The sequence below is a fragment of the Conger conger genome, chromosome 3 (assembly GCF_963514075.1).
Source record: "Conger conger chromosome 3, fConCon1.1, whole genome shotgun sequence".
In the NCBI taxonomy this organism is placed as follows: Eukaryota; Metazoa; Chordata; class Actinopteri; order Anguilliformes; family Congridae; genus Conger; species Conger conger.
Window position 1 is genome coordinate 18,614,553 of NC_083762.1, and position 24,218 is coordinate 18,638,770.

A 24,218-nucleotide genomic window follows, 5' to 3' on the forward strand; every position below is an offset into this window, starting at 1 on the left:
TTAACTCTGTGTACAATAAGCTGAGAGCAACTGATAATAGATCTGATTGCTTGACAATTGAATGGTTTTGAACAAATATAAACACTGGTCAAAGAAATAGTATAGAAAATTAATGAATATAAAACCAATATTAACACCAGTGATTTCCTGCCTTTTTATGTATAGGTTCTTCATAGGGGGGGATTTTGTGAAGCCCCTCCCCCTCTCTCTCCTGATTGGCCTCTGTACCATGAGCTCTGGCTCTGCCCAGGATGTGGTGGTGGAGCATTTCCTGCGGGACATTGAGAGGCGGGGTAACCGGCTGCATTGCGCTGTGATTGGCCGGGAAGGGCAAAATCCCCACGGCGACATGAACTTGCTCTATCGCAAGAGCCGGCTGGACTGGAGGCACCGAGATTCGGACAGCAACAAGAAGAGGTGAGTTTTTGAGTGTGGAGAGAACAACTGAACTGAAACATGTTAACCTGTTAACTTCTTACACTAACTTTGATAGGAATGTTTAATTCTGGTGAAGGTGTGCTGCCTGTTAACAGCCTTAACATAGCTTTGCTGGCACCGACTTGTCCTTTAATAAGCCAGTTGCCCTGGTTTTCATGGGCTGTTAAGTGGATTTATTTTACTGTTGTGTTGAGTAGATCCATCTTTAAAGGTGTTTGCCATAAGTGCAGGCTGGGCCCTACACCCAAGATGCATATCACTTTCAATCAGGATGACATACTATAGACCTCTTGTCTGGGAAAAAGTCACTGGCATGAAGTTGAGTGCTGGAGTTCATATAGTGGTCACAGTTCTGACATGAGAGACACAACTCACAATTCAAAATTATGGGAAATGAGAATATATGGTCCAGTGACAGCAGGAATTGAAAATAGATTAATATGTGAAAAAAATTTTTATGCTCACTCAAGTTTTAATGATGCATTCATATCTGTTTGATTTAAGTCACAACAGAGTGGTTTCAAACAAGATTGATAAGTTTGCTCTCCCAGAAGGTAATGTCATAATGTCTTTGAAATTATCTATTTTCTGTGCATTGTCCATAAAAAAAATAAAAATAAAACAGCTATATTTAGGCTAGTTGAAATGTATGCCACTTCATCCATTTTAGATGATACCATAAATAATGTCATTTTGTGTCTACATTTTTGATGACTTCTCTACAGGAATGTATTTGCATTTCTCTACCAACTTCCTGTAGAGAAAGGCAAATACATTGACATTAAGGGAAAATGCTTTTCTTTATAGTAGACTGACATTATCTATGTTTACGAATTTAATAGGCTATGCATATAATCCATATAAGTATGGCTGGTATTACAGTATATGCGAAATTACATATACAGTGGGTCCCTTTTTTCACTGTTATGATGCACTAGTACTAGAAGTAGTAGTACACTGCTATGGCAAAAAAGGAGTTGTTTTGTAGCTAGAAACCGATGCACCTGCTGTCGTAAAAAAGATTGGTTTAAGAATAATAAATTACTGGTGGGTGTGGGAGTTGGTTTGGCTGCTTCCCCCCCAACCCCCCCGCTTTAATACCACTGCCTCAAGGCCAAAGCCAACTGCCAGTTTTGTCATGTAAATGTTCTTGTCTGTGAAATGCACTGGCCACATGTGCATTTATCACACTGCAAAAAAGCTTCCTCAGCCGCAGATGCTATCAAAATAGTCCCCAATCAAGAGGAGAAAGGTGTGGTGCATGTTTTGAGTTTACGAGACTATTTAAGTAACACACAGCATGTACTTTCCGCTTCAGTTCTTTTTCATTTATGTACTTGTAATTTTCCACAGCACAACAGGTCATCACAGTCAAACAAACTCATGAGTAGCATCCACAAGTAAGCCTTATCAATATCAAGCATTGCTGCAAAAAGTCAAGCATTAAACTACAACAAATGACTTTACCTTGATATGAAATTTAAGTCCAAAATTAGTCAAAGGGATATGTCCCAGTCTGCAGAGTTTATGAGTAGCACCCAACTAGCACGCTTGCGTATTAGATGCATCAAAATGTAGGCAGCATAAAAAGTCATTTCCCAGGTGCTATAATTGTATAAATTCCCTGGTGCACATCAATCAGAGTAGAGAAAATGTATTTCAACCATTGCATATCTTCAGCAATTGGAGGGTTGGTTGCCCAAAGAAGACCTGCAATGGCTGAAATACAGTATGTTGCCTCTATACTGTTTTGTGTCAGGATATTACTTGTTATGTTAGTTCTGTTTTTTGGATTTGAGTGTGTCACTGTCTTATCCTGCTGAATTCCCTACTTTAAATTTACTAATAGCTGCCAATAAACACCACAATGCTTTCTGATACAAGTATACATCAGAAAGGAAACCAAAAATAGAAAAGCAGTGATTGAAAAAGCAGTTACAACTGATTTCATTATTGGTTCATTTGGCTACAAAATGAGAGTGGCATATTTAAAAAATAAGGTAACAAGTAACAATTCCAATGAGAGAATTTAAGTTAGATATTGGCACAAGTTACTATAGAAAACAGGAGTTCTGGAAAACCGTTCCACTGTTTATTTATTTAGCTATTTGACATGTGTAGAAATGGTCTCTCTCTCCCAGCATCCATCAAACAAGCCTTGTGTGATTGCTTTTCTGCTCCATATGTTCCATGCTCAAGTGTGCACATTGATATAAGCACCAAAATAGCACATTGCACCAGTCTTAGAGTTGAATGATATTCTGGGTGGCTTAGCTTACAAAGCGAAAAAATTCTTCAACACCTAACTTGCAAAGTGCAAAATGTTTTTACTGTTACACCCCTATTTCACCACCCATCCCATTTGGAAACAAACCGGTTTAGTGCAGACTGTAAATATACCAAACTGTAACATGCTTAACTGGAAATTGTGGTTATACTGAATAATAATTTAAGTTCAACAGCTAATTGTTGTGCCACCGATTTCAAGTCCTGACAATGAGCTCAAAGGTGCACAGTAAGCATTTGCACTAACTTAAACATTTAAAATGACTACAGTGTTTTCACTGATTTTCTGAGCATACACTGATTGCCATGAGATGTTATCCAAAACAAAATGTCTATGATTAGACTAAGAATGGGTGAATCCCCCCCCCCCCAGAGCATTGTGGGGTTAAGGGCCTTGCACAAGGGCCAAACAGAAATTGTATTTTTGCCTATCAATCTACACTCAATAACCTATGATGACGTGAAGACATGTTTAGACATTTTTGAAAATGTATTACATTTATTACATTTTTCTAAAATGAGGTAAAAGGTTATCTGGTCTGATGAGACAAAAATTTAACTTTGGGCAAAACTCCAAGCACGTGTCTTTCGACACTGCTCATCACCTGGCTAATACCATCCCTATGGTGAAGCGTGGTGGTGGCAGCATCATGCAATGGTGGGGCGTCTCAGTGGCAGGGACAGGGAGACTGGTCAGAATTGAGGGAAGGATAAATGCAGCCAAATACAGAGAGGTCCTTGAAGAAAGCCTGCCCTACAGTGCACACAATCTCAGACAGGGGCGATGGTTCACCTTTCAGCAGGACGATGACCCAAAGCATACAGCAAAGAAAACACTGGAGTGGCTCCAGAGTCTCTAACTGTCCTTGAGTGGCCCAGCCAAAGCCCAGACTTAAACCCCATTGAACATCTGTTGAGAGACCTGAAGATGGCAGTTCACAGACGCTTCCCATACAATCTGACAGAGCTTGAGTGGCTGTGCCAGGAAGAATGGGATAAACTGCCCAAATCCAGGTGTGCAAAGCTTGTAGAGACTTACCCAAGAAGACTCAAAGCTGTAATTGCTGCAAGGCTGTAATTGCTGCTACGACATACTGAATTAAGGGTATGAATACTTGTATAAATGAGAGATGATGGCGAAAAATTGCAATTTTATCCGTTTAAAATTAAATCTACAACACAATAAAGTGTGCAAAAAGTGAAGGGGACTGAATACTTTCTGAAGCCACTACAGTGCAGTATTTTTAAATACATGCAAAAGAAACAATATTTTATCAAATAAAAAAACACCAGGAAGACATTGTATTGCTGGTAATGCATAAAGTGTAATCTCACACAAGCTTATTCTCCACAGCAGAATACATATGTAACTTGGTGGCATAATTGACTGTGTGCATTCAGGCTTGCTTTACTTGAATTTAATGAAATCAAAACTGCTTTATTGTTTGACATTACACAACATTTCCTTATTTGCATTTTGAACTGAAACACAGATCAATTGTTTTTGGAGCAAACAAATGATTGGCGTGATTCTGACTGAATCAGCTCCATGTACTTCACTTCATTTCAGATTGGTTAATCTGGTTTACGGACACCTAGAGTGTGGACTTCTCAGTCGAATTATCATGCCCATTATTATGTCACAGACCACACGGGGTCTCTAATCTTTACCGTTGGAATCTTAAAGTGGTCCATTCACGAATTGTGAAAAAATGTTTTTGTTATACACTAGACTAGTGTTGTCTGACCATGCTGAATGCTACCTTCAATCCCCTTTCTGTGTCCCCATGGCTGGAATGTAGTGAGGTTCGGCAGAGTATCACAGATCTCAAATTCATGACAATTTGGAGTGTGAGAGAAGGGAGAGATGGAGAGAGAGAGGGAGGCCAGCTCGGTGGCATTGTTGCCTAGCTGCTATGGCAGATAACTGTTCCCTGCGTCATAGAGAGAGGGAGAGCAGGAAGCAGGGCTGATTACCAGGGAGCTGGTTATGAAGGAAGCTGAACTCAAACCTAGTGGGTGTACTGAGTGGGTGTACTGTGCCACAGAGTGGAGGAGTTGGACTGCCAGTGCCAGAGCTAGCACAAGGCTTTCAATATCAGATGCTTTCAGTGCCATGGACGACTGTCAGTTTCACATACGTGCTATTACTGCGATGAAGCATGGCAGTGGTCCAGCCAGCAATTACGTTAAGCCATCCACATTCTATAGTGATGATTGTGCACAGTTTGTGCACTTCATGAAGGTGAATCAAAAATCATCTTGATTGTGCCGGTGCTGCCATTGGAGAATTGAGTAAAATTTCCCACTTGGGGAGCGTGTTGCTGATCAGTTTTGTTCAGATCATGATAAATGGACACTACACAATACAAAATAACAGGGCAATGATTAAGCTTCCAGCTGAATTTGCTACAGAAAAAACACAAATACATGCTGGCCTTGTGGACCACAATAACTTTTTTTATGACCGACTGAATACTTCATTCCAAATATCTCCATAAGCTTGTGCTGATGGATTGTGTTGCTGGTGTTCTGTTGCTTTACAACCATCCTCTATGTTTAATTCTCCAATTATTATTATTTGTGTATGTAATGTGTTCACCCTCTCCTTGGGTGACCTCACCACCCCAGTTGTCAGATAGTGAACATTGAACTCCACTGGACGAGCTTCGGCCGTCCGTCCTTGATGTAGGATTTGTGAACCCAAGGAATGCAAAAGGGAAGAGAGAAGAAGGATGGCCTATATTTATAGGACAATCTGGCCCCGTTGTGTCTCTGCAGATCAACACGCGCGGGGTCATGGCTTACGCATACATGCGTGCACACACGTGCACACACACAGACGGAAATGACACATGTTCACGTGTATAAAACAATGTGTTATTTCTGAGATGCCACATCCTTCGCTGTGTGTGCTCACTTGTAACGCGGAGTTCGTGGTGCATCATCCCGAGCCCTTAATTTGATCCCTCCGGCAGAAAGCAGAGCATCAGTGCGGAAATACGACATGCTCTTCTCAGGCTTTCTGGATCCTTATGGTTTCTGCCACTTGCACAACATCTCCTTCATCACTAGGCAGATCTAAAGAAGTAAATGGGATCACTCATGTCAATGGTTCATTCATTCAGGTGCGATCCAGCAGGGGACATAGCCCTTCACTGGACTTCACCTGGTAAAATACACTTCCCCGCACAAACACAAGCTCAAGTCTCCCATTTCATAATGAAATACAAACCCACAGTAAAGACCATTGTAGAGATACTCATCAGATGCTCACTGATGCAGACATGTAATAGCATCTCACAAGCTTTTAGAGTCCTCCCACACATGTGATGGCCAAAAGAATGACTACACTGGCACACACACACCCACACACACACACACACACACACACACACACACAAACACACCTCCCTCATACACAAGACCCAGTTTCCGAGTGCTCTTTCACAGATGCCCACTCCCACACACCCACGCCCACACACATCCAACAGGAAACAAAACCTCCGCTCACCACCCCTCCTACTCCTTCCCTCTGGCCCGCTGGGGCTTTCACACCATTTCATTCATCCTTTCTTTCCTTCCTGTCCGTCCCTGTCTTTCCTCACTATGCAGATTTTGTCATTGAGTTCTTCCCTGACATGGTTACAGTTCACTGTGGAAAAGAGAGGAGCAAAGCAGAGGAAAGCAGAGCACAGATACACTGGTAGAGCTGGAAAAAACATTCCGAAAGAGGGAAAAATAGATCTGAAATGTTTTCAAGATGTGGTTAGATATTTCATGTGACTCTACAATTCAAGTTCAAATCGAGCCTCGTAGCTGTCTGGGATTCAACTCCCTCAGGCGGTCAATTTTGAAGAAGGGGTACAACAGCACAACCACAAATCTAACAAATTTGCAACAACAGAACAAGAGCGCTGCTCAGAAACGAAATGCAGTTTGATTTGGGCCTGGAATATAGTAGTGTGAATTCCCATTTGATTGTGGAGGAAATAAGCAGTGTCTCTTCTCATGCATTTGTTTTGAGCATGGGGAACAGCAGTGAACAACAGTAGTTTCACCTCTTGACCTAAAGAGGTCTAATCTCGAGTAGGGCACTGAAGTTCTAGCTTTGATGCAATGCTTTGGCAAAAGTGAACATTCTAAAACCGTGTGGATAAATTAATTGGAAATGGGATTTTTCAAAAAATGTATACAAATGTGAGAATATTAACATTAAATCATTATGGTTGGTGCTTATAGTCAAGTAGCAAAGTATTTGGGTCTGATAACCATGGTGTTTGACTGAGATTCACTTTCATTTTGCTGGATTTGTAGTCTCATGCATTTAGCATTCTCCCTTGTCAGTAGGAGACCTTACATTCTTTCAAATACACTCACGGAGCACTTTATTAGGTATTTATTAGACTTATTTTTTTACGTATTCATCTTCTACTGCTGTAGCCTATCCATTTAGAGGTTTGACATGTTGTATATTCAGAGATGCTCTTCTGCTTACCACTGTCTACCTAATAAAGTGCTCACTGCCTGTATGTCGCATTCACACAAATATCAGAATCATGGTATTTTTCCAATACAATACTTCTAATCTGTTGTCAACTGATTTGGTTATTGTGTGGATGGCCATGGAGTCTTACCCATCTCCTCTCAGCACTTAATGAAAAAGGCAGTGAAAAGATAGCATGCTGTATGTACACGACACATTCAGCTGAAGGAATGGGGGAATAAAAATGTCTCTGTTCTGTGCGGCTAATGTGTTCTTCTACGGCTGTAAATGCTTATGTTAAGCACCTTTATGAGACTGGGGTAAAGAGAGAAAGTGAAGGGGTGTTGTTGAGAGGACCTGTCAATCAAACAGTCAGAGGTTGCTGTGCAGGCTTGTTACCGCGGCAACAGCAGGGATGCCTGCCAAGGTCTGACTGACAGGGGGAGAGAGAGAGAGAGAGAGAGAGAGAGAGAGAGAGAGAGAGAGGCAGAGAGAGAGACGGTGACTATGAATCTATGAATTGCTTAGATGTGAAGTAATTATAACATGGAATTTGATGTGCCTAAGCACATGAGCACATACAAATAGAAATACAGGTATGAACGTGCAGATACATACACACAAACACATATCTACATAAAGGGTGGGGCCATGTACTTGATTAAGCCTGTATTTGTTGGTGGATTCTTAGGGAAAAACATATAGCCAGATTTTTTTTGTGTGTGTAATGAAAGCTACAAAGCATAACCAATATACACAAATAAACTGCTAACGTCATATTCTGTCCATTTGTGGCACAATTTTTCCCACTCATAGTTTATTCAATATGCAGTGCACACAAGAGACACAAATCTATAGATGTAAGGATAATGTTTTGCAATCTTAAGGGCCATGATTTCTAAGATGTAGCCAAGTTACAATCAGTCTATTTTTATCTTTGTTTTACATAACAGCTAAATAGAATGTTAGATAAACAAACTAAATCAAACAATGTGTGAGCCTATCAGTGAACTGCAGTGAACAGCCTATCAGTGTCCTGTGCAGGTGGTCTTTGTTAAATTAAACTGGAGAAAATGCATCGCTTTTAAGTGGGCTTGTTGTAAAATGGACTTTAGGCACACAAAAATGAAAAAAAGAGAGTACTGGAGAAATCACAAGGACAAACGAGCTTGTCATTGTGTAGAAAAAATGTGAAGAAAATGTCCCACCCCAAGTCCAGTCTCAGGTTTTAGCCACACAATCTCACTTTCAGTGTGGACAGTGTGTACAGCATGTGTGTGTACATGCCTGTTTGTGCGAGTGTATGTAGTGTTATGCGCATGCAGCCGTACCTACATGTGTCCATGGCTATGTGTGTGTCTGTGTGGGTGGGTTTGTGGTTTCCCGTGTTGTGCAGCTGGTCACCCATTTTCCTTCTCTCAGCGAAACAGCTGCTGTTACTATGCAGGCTGGCCACCTGTCCATCAAACATGTAATCCGGTTAGCTTGTCAGCCTCAAGAGCAGGCAGGTAGGATACTGACCCCTGGCCTTCCACATGCTTGAGAGCTCAGCTGGGTTAATTAGGAACTGTATGATTTTTAGCATTAGCATTGGATATAGTACATGGATCAGCTATTGCAACACAAGATGAAGACTCTTGTAGTCATTCTTAACACATTCACAGTCACATTTCTCAACACTCATTTTATGGACTAGGGCAGTTATATTTTCCTTTTGTGTTATAGTACAGTCAAAAAAATCAGCCAATGATTTCACATCTGGCTGCTAACTGGCTCTTCTTGTAGTAGGTATCAGTTACTGTTTTGAAGAACTGTTTTGACATAATCTCATGGAGCTATATCGGGGCCAAACATTTTGCTAATTCAAAACAAAGAAATGTAACTGAAAAAGAAAAAGTTTAAATTGAAAAACACCTTGAATCTGATTTTATTTTATTTTTTAAATCAGTAAAGTTCAAAAAGAATGTTTAATTTTAAATTTTTTTTGTTATTAATTTTTCACATTTTTCTTGTTTACTATTATTGTTTTTGGTTTCAAGGTGAGTTTCGATTTTACATTTCATTTACGTTTGTCTAAGTCTAAGAAACAGTTGGTCCTGATTTAGAATTGTGTTTTGAATATTTTAAGATCAAGGTATGACGAAGTCAGCTATCTCCCTGCGGTTACCCACTACACAGCTCTGTTGTGAGCATTCACTGGACACTCTGTCCTGCTCCCACCTGTGCCCCAGAGAGGGAGTGTGGGTGGTTTATGAAAGAAAAAAGAGAGTGAGTGGGAGGGAAGGACGGAAGGAGGGAGGGAGAGAGAGAGAGAGCGTGGGAGTTTGAATGTGTAAATAAAGCCTACTGACATACTTCTTTAACCACATAATATCAACAGTAGTAATGATAATAGCAACAGTGATGAGGTGACAGTGGTGATTGTGATCAAGATAATTGCAAGTGATGAGTTTGCCTTTGACTACAACCTCAGGTGACAGTATGTGTCATTTTTACCAAAGCTAAAACGCTGTGTCTGGTACCAATGCCCCATTTCTGAGAAAGGCTCATTGCCGACATTCTCTATCTGGCCCTTCCTCATGCCCTTTGTCTTAGTATCACCCCTTTTCATTCTCCCTCAGTCCAGTATCTGCTCCTCATTCCCTGGCAACTCATACCCTCCAATTCCCTCCATTTTCACAGATCCTCCACTGAATTCCCCACTGCTGCCTTCTCTCATTCCTCTCTTATTCCTTTTTCACTGTCAGTTGCTTCTGACCATTTATCTGTCTTCCTCTTCCTTCTCATGCAGCACTCTCTCTCACTCTCTCTCTCCTCCTTCAGATATCAATGTTTTCCTTGCTTCCCGGTGTGTCACCTCTCTCCCCACTTCAATTACTCCACTTTCACCACCTGCTCTGCCTGATCTCATCTCTTAATTCCTTCCTTCCTACATCCACATCCCCCTTTGCCCCTACCTGCGCTCTCTCCTTTCAGAATTCTTCCCCCTTTACCTCCTCTTAGTTGTTCATCTCTTCTTCCCTCACTTTTGCCTCTATTTCTCCCTCACTTTTCCTCCTCTCCCTTTCCTGTCTGTCTTCTCTTCTTTCCCATCTCCTTTCCTATTTTTCTTCTGTTTATCTTTCATTCTCTTCTTTCTTCTAAACCACCTCTTTGTACTCCTCTCTTCATCTCTCTCCTCCACCTGTCTCTCTTCCTCTCTTCCACCCTTTCACACCTTTATGTCATTTCTTCCTCCTCATGTATCTCTCCCTTTTATCCTTTCCTCCCTCTCCACTCACATAGTCCAGATCGCTTAAACATCTCTGATTGAAATTACTTAATGCTTTCAATTAGGCCTGAAGACTCCCCCTCTCTGTGTTAATACCCCAGAGTGTAAATGTCGACCAGACAGACATAAAAGCCTGTACTCATACCAGCAGACACACATCTCATAGAGTATTCGTTTAATGTGCTGTAACATTGGTGATAATTCATCAAGCAAATGAGTCATTTGAGGTGGAACATATTACAAAGATATTCAGGCCCACGCACATACACAGACTCCACACACGGACGCGCACACACATGCGCATACACACACACACACACACACACACACACACACACACACACACACATACATACACAGACATGCACACTAGGTTTATACACAGACAAATATAGGAATATGAATACTCATAAATAGATGTTGAAATACACATACGCGCTTAATGGTTTCCCTGGCCATTAAATAACTGGCAGTATTTGTTATTGTCATGTGATTTCTATGGGAGCAGATTGCTGAACTCAATGATTGCCAAAGTGACCACTCTTACTGGAGGAAATATTTAAGGACAATCTAAACGCACTGTTTCACATGCACAGACATATTGAAAAAGACATAAATGCATCCATATTAACTGTTTTCCGAGAAACGATAAGCGCTCAAATATGCATTAACTGGAAGCCAAATACACGTATAACTAGTAGCAAAAATTCTTCTGGACACAGATTGTCAGGCGTGGAAAAAAAACACTAACTCGTTTTCTCTCTCTTTTATCATGTGAGTGGGCTTTATTGGCATGGTGGTGAATTAGGTGTAACAGAAGCTGTCTCGTCTGCTGTTTCATAAATGTGTCACTTTCTTCATATCTTTTCGTCTCCATCCACATCTCTTTCTTCCTTACTCAGATTTCAATTGTCTCTCCTTCTCACTCCTTCATTGACCTCTTCTCTCATTGTCCCCTAGTTCTGTGGTGTCCCCGGTCCGGTTCTTTCATTCTTAAATTCCCCCTCATTACTCCTACCAGCACTCTTTTCCTTTAGCTTTCATTCCTTTTCAAAATCTGCTTACCTCTTCTCTTATTTCTGTTTTATCCCGTTGTTAATTTCCTCACCACCCCTTCCTCCTCCTCTTTCTTCCCCTTTCCACGCCTTTATTCCTTCATTACCTACACTCTTCCATATTCCCTCATTCCCTAGCCTTATCTCTCCCTCCTTTACTCTGTCCCTCCCTCCCTCCTACCATCACTAACTCCAGTGGACAACAGCATAGTAGTATAGTACAGCAGTCTAGTATTGGGAGGGAACTGGGCTTGTAGCATCAGCGTTGTTGACCCCCAATCGGGGTAAAGCAGTCGTACCCTTGAGTGAGGCACTTAACCTGAATGTCCTGCTGTGCATATGGATCACATGTAAAATGGTGTAAGCTCTGTAAGTCACTCTGGGTAAGAGCACCTGCTAAATGCAATATAATGTAGTCCACCTCTCATTTGCTCCCTCAGTTCATCACTCGCAGTCTGGCTCCCTCCCCTTCTCCTTCGCTTCCTTTACACCCTCGTTTCTTTACACCTACTCAGACCTACTTACTCACTCACTTAGTCACGCCATTACATGCCCACCTCCCAGCCCGCTCCTTAATTATTGTCTTGCCTGAGCACATATGTAAATGTGTCTGCCTCCTGCCTCCCAGCGACTCTGACGGAGGCACGCTGTCACATCCAGGCCGTGGTCTCTGCCCCACGACCGCAGAGATGGAAGCATGTGATTCGATTTGCCCATGGCTGATGCTGCATGGGTTCATATAGGCATGAAGGGTCTTAACTATGTCAGTGTGAGAACGCACTTCCACAAGGAGACCTTGGCAGAACGTTAAGGCACCCCCATGTGAGCCGCGAAGCACACAGCTATTCTGTCAGCCGCTCAGCTGATGCCCATATACATTTTATGTACCACCCCTTTGTATAGCTTTTATATTTTACTGCTGGTTGTGTTTCTTCCTCTATACAATAACAGTACATTGCCAACCAGGATGGAGTCCTGTAGCCCTCCAGCACACAGTATAATTGTGTTGTATTGTATTCATCCTGTGTTATCCAGGATAAATACAATACAGTCCTACTGTGATTTAAAAAATCCCTCTTTTTCTACAACAACGAGGAATAAAAACAACCATGAAACAGTAAGTGTGTTCATGTACAGTACTTACTGGTCAAAAGCACTGTATCTGTCATACAGTAGCATGATGCTATTACTACTGCTCCACACTTCTGTTGTAATGAAACAAGCTGACAACAACATTCAGCACCTCAGCACCCACACAGAATGGCAACATGCACGTAACTATCACTTCTCAGCCTTTTGGCTAAGATTGGTTTGGAACCACACTCAATAGTCCTCATACAGTACAGAGAGAACGCGCCCAGACTGAGATGTAGATGGAGGGCAGGGTATACGGATATAGGAATGGCAGACAGAAATGTAAGTCGCAATTTATAATAAAATTCATGTTCACAATTCATGCTCGCAGTGGAAAGAATGAACAAGATATTGTCTTCTATGTCAGTGTTAATCAAGCTGAACTCTTTGTACACACGAGTACACACATACACGCATGTTCACAGTCACATATTCCACACAGATGCACACACTCACACCTCTCTCAGGCTGTTCTTCTCATGAATCTTAATGTCGCTTCTCGCACTCAGGTGTTGTCATCTGATCCAGCTGCTTTGGAAATGATCTCTGTTCTCTTCTCCTGCTGAAAAGTGTTGCTTTATTCTTCCCTTTGCTCCCTTTCTTTTGCTCCTCCATCACACCCTCCCTTTCTACCCTTCCTCATCTCTTTCTATCTCCTTTTTTAATTCCATTTCTCTTCACTTTTTAACCACACTGTCTGTCTGTCTGTCTGTCTGTCTGTCTGCCCGCCTGCAGTGCCGTCCTGTTTGCCTACCTGTCAGGGCAGTGTACACTGGCATGTCATTGTGTTTTGTCTCCAAGCACACCTCTCAGTGTAGCGCTACTATGTTAAGGTGACACAGTGATAGCCGGTGGCAGGTCATTCATCTCTCTTTCTGTGAAGGTGTTCACTCTCCACCCTGTCATTCCCAAATTTCTGTGCCACACAGCATACAGCCATCACTCTGTCTCGCTCATCTCTTCCCCATCATTACGCAGGAAGGTCCTGCTGTGTCCATATGCCTGAGTTTATGTGAATTCATTACCCTTATGTCCTTCCCCCTGTGAATCTCCTCCATTTTGAATCTCCACCACCCTGTCTGCCTTACTCTTTGGGATGTGAATCCTTTACTCCATCACCAGTCTCCCAGTCTTTCTCTTTTCCCCTCAACATTCACCATCTCTCAGATTTCCACAGTCCAGTGCTCCTCCTCTGCCGTGCTGTGTGTCTCTCAAGGCTGCAGTGGTCCTCAGGCTGCAGCAGTCTAGTTTTTACAGTTCTCTTTACTGTATGTTTATACTTTCTCAAGGGACGGGAAACTGGCTCAACCCCTGCAATCAGTTCATCTAAATTAGAGGTGAAGGTCAAATGGAATGAGATCCCGAGACCCCTCAAAGTCAGAGATGTAACTCCAGTCCACACCCTCTCTTCTGTTACATGTGGCTTTCCTTCTCTTCAGATTTGATATCCTCTGTCTCTTGTTTTCCTTGTCCATGTCCAGCTCAGGCAGTAAGGACAGCTCAGCCACTGTGGGAAAGGTGCGGGACCTGGCGTCCTTCCGGCGACACTTCCGAATGGGTTTCATGACCATGCCCGCCTCGCAGGACCTTTCCCCGCGGCCGTGCTCTTCCGCCATGGCGCCCCGCTCGCAGTCCTGCCACTCGGTGGGCGCTAGCAGCGACAGCCTGGAGAACGGAGACCACTCCAGCCCCCAGCCGCCGGCCCACTGCTCTAGCCGTCACCCGCCAGCCAAGCCGAAACGTCACCCCAGCACCCGGCTCACCGCAGGTGATCACCGCGGATCCAACCTGCCGCCCCCGGAGGCCCCGCCTCCTCCCCCTCCCACACAGCTGCCTGCCAAGCACTCGGACAAGAGGAACGGTGAGTCTACTGCAGTGTCAGGTCTTCTTCACCGAGGTTGAACACGATCCACCATCCTGATATAGCACCTATGCTAAATGACACTTTTAGCTTTGCTGCTTGGGACTCTTAAGTGACTAATCCTCCAGGGGGTGCCATTGTGAAACTGCTGAAAAAGTCCCAGTTAAGCCCCTGCTGATGCGGGCCTCTCAGTCTCAGGCCTGCCTCTGTGTCTGTGAATGTGTTTGTCACAAGCCGTGACAAAGCCCTGAGAGGATAGACGAGCTGGACACAGGCATATATCGAAAGTCCAGATTGCACCAGCGTTTTATGATACAATCAGGAGTGGGGAAGGGAGAGCGAGCATGACTCTTAAAATAAACACAAAATCTTCGCCTGTCACCATCACGGGATTGGGCAAAAATAATAAACTCAAATAATAAAGGCGAAAGAAATTAAACCAAACTGTTGCGTTTGCTCTCTCATCCGTGGTTCTTCGGTCTGAGACACCTGCTGTGGAAAGAGCTCACATTTAAAAGCCTGGACTAATTCACAACGTGGTCCAGACGCGTGCCGACTTAACCAGTAGGCGTGGTCCTCAGATCGCCCTGCTTCCTTCCCACAAACTGCGCCCTTGCCACAGTGTGAGTGAACCATGAGCCCACCGTTCTCTGGATTCTCTGTCCTCATCACCGTAGTATTTAGTAATAGTATTTATTAATTTGCCAGATCGCAGCGGGGTACATAAAGTGAATATGGCAAGAGCCACATGAACACGGCTATATGTGCAGAATAATCAGTCACCCATAACTAACAGTGGCAATAAAAACATGTAAACAATTAGCCACAAGTGTATAGTTATTTTAAAATGATCACAAGGAAAATCTTCCTTAATCTCATAGCATAGAAATACTGTCGTGTATAGAACAATAAGAGAAACCACAGGAGTAACATAAGAGCCACCATAAGAGTTATATCAACTATACATCAACGAGCTTACACACAGTGCTGAATACAGATCTGTAAAACTACATATATCACTATGAAGGAGGGGGAGGGGTATTAGTCTTTGGGTGTTGGGCAATGCTGGATCTGATTGTTGATGGTGGCTCATTTTCCTCTAGGGGACCAGCGAAGAAAAGAAGCAAGTTGGCAATGCATGGTTTTTGTGGGTAGAAATTGCTCTTACTGCCGTGATGCCAAGCTCTGAAGTCTTATATAAATGGTGGCCAGTTTAGAGAGATGAGGAGGGAGCAGACCAGGCCTGGGTCAAGTGAATGAGTATTTAAGTATTTGTATTCGAACATGTATCACATCCATTTGAAGTATTTCCAAATACACTTGCCCAAACAAATGCTATATGTTTGTATCGTTTAAAATATTCTCTTGTTAATCCAAACACATTCCTAAAACTCGTAGTATGTGAATTTGAATACTACTTAAAATAATTTAACAATTACTTTGATCAAATAATATAATGTTCTGGGAACAAGGAAAGGTATGTAAAAGCTCTTAGATAAATGGCTGAATGCAAACAGTATGTGAATTAATTTAACAAATAACTTTCTAATTATTTTTTGAAAATGTAAATTAAATGACTTCCAATAAAAAAAGTTTCAATAATTTGCCCTGGTACCGGCGGAGATTATAATGACCACATGTTGTGAGTTTGAAGACCAGTTGAGCAGCTGCACTTTAAATGAGCTGAAACATCATTATCTCTGACAGGAAGGCAGAATACCGGTTAGTTTCAGTTCAGTAAAATGGTCAAATGTTATGGAGAATAGGTGGTGAGAAGCAGTTGGACGAACCACTGAGATCTGAAGGACCAGGATTCCAGTGCAATTTTCTCTTTGAAGGAGAGACTGTTGCCGAGAGTGACACCAAGATTGTTGGAGTGGGTGGGGTTCAGAATGAAGCAATCTGTGGTTATGGAGAGATCACAAAGTGAAGTGGATTTTTTAAATCATGGGAAGGAGAGTACTGATCTGGCTGGTAGAGCGGGTTTATATTGGAGGTGAACATTGTAATCAAAGAGACCTATAAATCATACCTGAGTATCATTGACATAACTGTGATATGATGAATACTAGCGGGGAAACAATCAAGTGAGCTCATGCAGAAGCACAAAAAGGGGGACCTGCAAATGTGAAAATCTGACAACACTGCAAACAAATAACTTAAGCTGACCCAGTTGAAATAGTTTGAGAGGGGAGATATAAACAAGCCTAGGGCAGTGTCTTACATAACTAAGGTATCCCAAAATGAACAGGTAAATGTTTTGGTCAGCTGGGATGAATGCTACAGTCTACTGCATACCATAAAGGCTTTAGCCTAATCACTTGGTATCCCCACAGTGCTATGCTTAATAGAGAATGGCATGTTGGAAAGATCGTCCTTCTGCTGGCCTTGTCATTTGTATTTCTGAATAAGTAGCAATTCTACAGTGGTTTCATCAGATGAGATTGTTGTCGTTTATGTTCTGAAGGCCTCAGAGTGAGGAGGTAGAGAAAGGGCCTAGAAAATAAATAAGAAAGCTCTTTATTACTATTCCTGTCCCATGAGGTGACCATGAACGAAGGGGATTCAGACAGCCATCACTAGACTCTGTATACTGTACTGTACACTTATACTTTTGATGATGTTACTCTCAGTAAAATGTTAATTTCTCCTTCTCTCTCTTTCTTTCTCCTCAGCCATGAAAAAGTCTGACTCGGGGGACGTGTCTGGAAGGAAGGTTCCCCCCATCAAGCCGAAGCGGAGCCCCAACACGCAGCTCTCCTTCGAGCACCTACCGCCCCGGGGGGCCCCTCCCGCCACCCCTATGCCCCGCCCTTCCCAGGAAACGGGAGGACACGAGGAGGACGGCGACGAAGAGCCAGTGTACATCGAGATGGTGGGGCGTGCCTTTTCCCGTCGGGACAGCCAAAATGCGACCCCACATCCGCCGATGGCCACGGGCACTCCTGACTCGGACTCGGACCAGAGCGAGGCCATCTATGAGGAGATGAAGTACCCACTCCCCGAGGAGTCTGAGCACCGCCACCGCCTTCCCCTAAAGCACGACCGGCACGGGCCTTCCAAACACTCCAAGACTGCACACTCATCTGCCTCTCACCTGTCCTCATCCTCCCTTCCTCATCAGTCATCTTCTTCTTCCTCCAAGCCCAAGGCCGCCGTTTCCATCGCCAGTTCTTCCCCCCTTCCCTCCTCATCCTCATCCACCCCCATCCCTCAAGCCCTCGCCTCTGGCAGTCAGCCCCCGCGAGCCCCCACGCCCTTCCTCCTCCCTGGGAGCAAATCCCAAACAGACTCCAGCAACAAGATCCCGGCACCTTTTCCCAACCTGCTCCAGCACCGCCCCCCCCTGCTGGCCTTCCCCCAGCCAGCGGCCGCCTCCAGTGGGATAAGCGCCCAGATGAAAGCAGCCAAACTGGGCACTGTCAGCACGCAGGCCTCCTCCAGCCTGGCTCCCGCCACCAACGCTTCCTCCTCGGCCTCCGCTTCGTCATCCTCTAAGCTCCCCGTCTTACAGCTGGGCCCCAAGGAGGCCCCAGGGCCCAGCAGCGGGCAGCAGGACAAGCAGCAGAGTGAGGGGAAGGACCTATTCGGCCCAGCCCCCGGTCTGCGAGCCCGGAGCCACTCCACCCCGCTCCCCCCGTCCTCTCAGTCATCCTCCCACTACGGCCACTACCACCACCACCACCCTCACCACCACCCTTCCCACTACCACCACTACCGCAGGGCTGAGAAGGACCTGCCCACCTCCCACAGCATGAAGCTGGGCCCCCAGGCCACAGCCCAGGCCCAGACCCAAACCCAGGGCGGCAGCGGTGGCAAGGAGGGCAAGAGCGTGGGATTCCACCTCAAGTCTGAGAAGAGAGAGCGGGACAGGGAGAGGGAGACGGCCACCCCCTCCCAAAGCGCCCCAACGCCCACCCCCGGTGCCAGCACCCCCCACACCAGTGCGAGCTCTGCCCCCTCCCCGGCCCCGGCCTCTCACTCCTCTTCATCACAGCGGCCTTCCTCCCGCCCCCTCCTTTACCGCTCACACACCCCACACCCCATGTCCCATGGCCTCCCTTCCTACCACCCCCCTCCCCCAGACAGCCCCATGTTGTGGACATACCCTTCCGTGGGCCTCAAACGGCCCCCAGCCTACGACAGCCTGAGAGGGGGGCAACTGCACTCTCCGCACCCCCAGATCTCCTCCCTGTCCAGTGGAGGCAACATCTCCAAGAGTAGCTCGACCACAACCTCATCCCAGCAGGGGAAAGTGGGGGGCAGGGGGGGGCAGGTAGACACAGGTAGTCTCTCTCGGGATGGGAGTGGGGGTGGCGCCTCCCTGGACGAGGGCCCCTATTGGCCCATGCAGAGGAAGATGTCATTCAGCCACGGCATGAGGGAAACAGAGAGTGAGTGATGGACTGAGATGGGAGGGGGGTGGGAGTGCTTTCATGTTGCTGCAACACTGCAAACAAGGTTACGCAACATGCAAACATATGAATTTTACTTCGGATATTGCAGCAATTTGACTTTGAAATGTGACTGTGATTGGGCATTGGAAATTGGGGTGAAAAATAATTAACATCAATTTTTAAATGCTTTAACAAGTTCATCCCAGGAGAGAGCACTCTTCCAAGCTCAAACTGACAAGGTCACAAATGCGGCAGAATAGTCGTGTAAACAGCAATGGTGAAGGATGAGATGGAATAGGGAATTACAGTAAAGGTGGAATACACAGGCCGGTGAATGTACTTTATACATAATCTTCTGTATTTCATGTGTGTTCATACAAATGTATATTTTACCTTAGATACAATGGTTTTCTGGAATTTCTTTCTCCACCTTTCCCCAGAAGAAGAGAGCAACCGCGCATGGAACGGCAGTACCGACGCCCTCCCCCGGGTGGACAAGGAGGACCGCGGCGGGCTGGGGGGACCGGGCGCGGCGTCCGGCATCCCCGTGCGGTCAGGAGGCAGCGGCGCTGGGGGGTTCGGCGAGGGGACAGGAGGGGCCGCCTCGAGCGCAGGGCTGAGGGCCCTGGGGCGTTCGGGCCTCCCCTTGCCCTGTCAGACCTTCCCAGCCTGTCACCGTAACGGAGGTAAGATTGGCAGTCCGCGCCCAGGCTCCAGCCACAGCGAGCGCGTGTGTGGATGTTCCCCTCCTTTTAGCTTTTCCTGGAATAGTCTGAGGGCTGTGAACTGCAGTAGAGGACAGCCGCTCCAGGAAACATCAGCACAGTAATCACTACTCATATGGAGCTCATGATGAGTCAGTCTTATAGTGCTCATGGCAAGATTGAACACATGAAGAGGACAGACCCTGAAAGAGCTTATAGAGCAGACAAAAGCAACCACACAAAGTCAAACACAGCAGAGCGTTTATGGAGGGTAGGAGCAGCAGCCAGCCTTGTGTGCTGATGATTTGTCTGTTTACTGTGCCTTATGGTTGCATCACATGAGCAAAAATCCTGTTTGCTGTTCGACTTTTCATGTTTTATAATGGAGGATGCGTTTACTCCAATGTGCAAACACCGGCATGTTAATATTCGTATTCTAATATCGTTCCTTTTTGTGTGTATTTGCCCTTGGTGTGTGTGTGTGCACATGTGCCTTTATGTGTGTGTGTGTTCATGCAGAGCTGGGGAGACTGGGCCGGTCAGCCTCCACCTCGGGGGTGAGGCAAAGCAGCAGTAATGTACACAGGCAGTGTAGTCTGCCCCGGGAAGCACTAAGTCAGGTGAGCCCCTCTCCTCTTTCTCTCCTCTCTCTCTCTCTCTCTCTCTCTCTCTCTCTCTCTCTCTCTGTCACTGTCTCCCTCTCTCTCCTGTCTGTCTCTCATGCTCTCTGTCTCTCTCTCTCTCTCACTCACTCTCTCTCTCTCCATGGGGACCTCCTATTCATTCGCGCACACCCTCAGTTCCTAATTCTAGCGGTGGTCCAGTTCCTCTCTGAACAAAAATAGGCCAGAGAAAACTGTGTTAATTTAAAAGCAAAACCGATTCTTTGTGACTGTCCAGTCATGGGTGCAGTGTCAGCCTCTCTGGGTTGGTTTTACATTAATAATAATAATCATCACCAGCAGTAGCATTATTATTATTATTATTATTATTATTATTATTACTGACAAGAACAGAGAAAATGGATACATGCAAAGATGGATCGATCGATAGATAGATAGATAGATAGATAGATAGAACCAAACACAGAGACAGATATGGAAAGTTCATACATTTCAGCTGGGAACTGCAGTCCAAAGTGCCTTACTGCACTCCATCACTTGGCTGTGTCTCAAATGCTGATGCGGAGAGCTGAGACAGACTGTCTGCTAGTGTGACCTTCCTGCACACAGCTGGAGCACAGCAGCTTTAGGCCACAGCGCCATCTGGTGATGGGCACTGGCTTCACATGCACTAGTGATACTCCCTCTAGTGGCAGACATTGTACTGTGACTGTTTGCTTTGTTTGCTGCTACGGTAGCACCAGTTCTGTAGGGTTAGATCCTATGATTCTCCAGTACTGCATGTGTGTATCTGGGGGAGATGGATAATTCATTTGAATAATTTATGCATGTTTTATAAAAATGTATTCATGTACGTTTTGTAAAAATTTATATAATTGACATTTATTAAGACATTTTATTGAGCACCAGTGACTCCGCCTAGTTGGTCCACGTGCCTTCCTCTGACTTTTTGTTGGTTTGTGTTGAGCTCAACTGTGAACTGTGATATGATAAGACGTGAGGGCAGGCACTGTGTGTTTTGGAGGACTGTCTTCAAAAAGACTATGGAGGTTTCAATGTGGGCCTTCCGTATTTGGAAGAAAATCTATCTTTCTCTTATTCTTAATTTCCTTTCCACCTCCCCGACCCTTGATTTAATTTCTTTCCGCCGTCTCTTCCTTAAGGTCCAGGGCCAAACCCAGTCTCAGGCCCCCTGCACCCCAACACTGTCCCACCAACAGCAACAACTGCAGTTACATCAACAGCACCTGCAGCAGCAGCAGCTCCAGCAACAGCTCCATCTCCAGCTGCAGTACCAGCACCTGGCCCATCTCTCGCAGTGCCACCCTCCCGCCAGCGGGGGCGCCACATCTCAGGCTCAGGCCCAGACGCAGAGGGACGGGAAGCTGATGGAGGTGATCGAGCGAAAGCGGTGCCTGTGTAAGGAGATCAAGGCTCATAGGCGTCCCGAGAGGAGCCTGTGCAAGCAGGACAGCATGCCTATCCTGCCTAGCTGGAGAAGGACCCCAGAGCCTCGGAAGACGGGCACCCCGCCCTGCCAGAGACAGCAGGCCGTAGTCTGGGACACTGCCATCTGAGGGGAGGGCGGTGGGGGGGATGGAGGGGGAGAGAGGTGGGCGGTGTAACAGAGTAACAGAGGAACGTGCGCGTAACAGTGGGAGGCAGCCAGGAGAGGGTGGTCAGGGAGGAGAAGAGGGATACTATGGAACATGCTCGTGGTTGGTCATCCAGGAGAGAGTGAACAGTGGAGAGGAGAGGGCCTCCCACCCTGCCAAATGCTAAAGACAAACAGTAAATAAAAGAAAAGCAGAAGAGGGAGAGAGACACAGAGGAGGAGAGACGGGAGAGAGTAAATGTGCTGTAATTGGCCACATGGCCTCAAAACAGAGAGACGGTGAGGGAGAGTGGGAGGATGAGTGGGGGGGACTGTAGCGGAGCAGGGGAATCAATATGGACCAGTTGCGTTGCACTTCACATGCAGTACAACGCAGACTTATTTGAGAATGGCCCTCTCACATTCTTTGTGGCCTCTGGGTCAGTCAGAAGGGGGCTACTGAGAAGAAAGAGAAAGGCAACCTGCCCGGTTATTCATTTACATCATTACCAAAATGGAGGAAACAGGAGGGACAGGCAAGAGAAAATGGGAAATATTGACCAGTTGGATACAAACCAGCTTGGTGATAGTAATCCTTCTACAGTGTTTCTCTCTCCTCCTTTTTTTCTTTCTCTCTGTCATTCTGTCTTTCTTGCTGCTACAAACCAATAGGAACAAACTCAAATGTTTGGGAAAGGGGCTTTTGGAATTATATAGGTTGGATACACAAGGAGGGGAGAAATAATACCACAAAAACTTGAGAACCTTAATTTCCAGAATTTTCCACGTGAACCTAATGCACTGGACAATGTTCAGTCACAGAATAAGGGCTTGTGTCTATAAATCTACATTAAGTCAGGAACCCCTCACTAATTTAGGCACAGCTATGGGTGAGGGGGCCTAATGGGGGTGTGGTACTGGCAGAACTGAAATAGGGAGCATATTTTACATATCCACAGACGCACATAAATGCACACCTGATAAGGGAGAGAAGAATAGGACAGGGAAACGAAAACCTCTTTTTTCCAGTCAGCATCTGTACGTTTCAGCCGAACTGTCATGGTACCTCCATTCCCCATTGCATCTTGCACACTGTCTGTGATTGACATACCCTACAATATCTGCTGCGTTGAGAAATCGATTCGGGTTGAAGCAAGCATGATGGATGGACATAACAAACAGGACGCAGTGTGTCCGGCACTTTATTTAGATGGAGCTTATGGTGTGGAAGGTGTTATTCTTCGCTGATCTGACCGAATTCCAGCTGTACAGTCACTGGGCAGTTGACACCAGTAGAAAGGAGCAATGGTGAAGAAAGGCTTCTGCACTGGAGGAAGGTTTAAACCAGTGGTGCCCAACCAACCTGTGGCCTGCAGACCATATACATGAACCTCACTACCACTAAAGATTTGCATATTGTGAAGCAATCAAAAAATAATTCATAATGGGTGAAATAACAGGTGTAAAAGAACTCAACCTAAACATTTTGCAATGACATTTGCTATTTTTCACGAATCTGTACACATATCGTCTCAGCAAGAGCATGCATATTATGTGCACAATGCTCTCCGGATGAGGCCCACATGATTAGGCTGCCCACCACTGATGTAGACGGTATGAAGATGGCTTCATCAATCTCATAGGTGAGAGGAGATTGACAGGGCTGCTGTTCGATTGTGATAAAGTGGTAGCATTGGAACGAGTGAGCGGAAAGGCAGGGTAAAGAACGAAGATGATGAGGAAGGGAACAAGAAGAGGACGGTTAATGAGAATATGGACTTTTTAGTCCATAGTTGTCACAATTCATCAGTGTTTTTCAGCAGAGTAACATATGAATAGACAGTTGCCATCTGTTATCCAAAAGGTCAGATCACCAAGGTTTTGATATTAACTTGTCAGCTCACATTTGTCTTTTAAAAAACATCGTGTTGAGATGTAAATTATGAGGGTGTCAACATTAGAAATTTGTCAAGGCGGTTTTGTCTAGCTGCAGTTAAGACAATGAAGTACAGTCTGTCCAGCCTTTCACAGTGCAGACATAAAACATGTCCTCTCCCCCCACCCCCAAAGGCCTTCGCCTGGCTTTATAGCCCAAAAATCGAAAGGTTTGAAGTGGAAATTTGAGTGGTAGTTGTCAGAAATATTTGAAGTGTGGCAATCCCTGAGATCAGACAAAGTTTACTCATCAGTTTATATTTATTAAATATCAAGCTGTTCATGGTGACACTTGTGTTTCATGCAGTTTTTATATTTTTCCTGCAGACATTCCATGTTACAGTATGAGTTTCGCTTTTATGGGACTAAGCACATCCTGCTGGAGAAACCGTAATGCTAGGGCAACAGAGACAAACAGGAAGACTTACATGCAT

General features: G+C 45.0%; 1 protein-coding gene across 1 annotated transcript; it reads left to right on the forward strand.

The window, feature by feature from the left end:
- Nucleotides 1–229: 229 nt before the first annotated feature.
- LOC133125188 (neuronal tyrosine-phosphorylated phosphoinositide-3-kinase adapter 1-like) lies at nt 230–21,832 on the forward strand. Its single transcript, XM_061236944.1, has 7 exons — nt 230–417; nt 14,152–14,531; nt 17,207–18,017; nt 18,075–18,925; nt 19,372–19,614; nt 20,152–20,252; nt 21,425–21,832. Exons 1-7 carry the CDS (start codon nt 230–232, stop codon nt 21,830–21,832), a joined length of 2,982 nt encoding a protein of 993 aa, XP_061092928.1.
- Nucleotides 21,833–24,218: the final 2,386 nt, after the last annotated feature.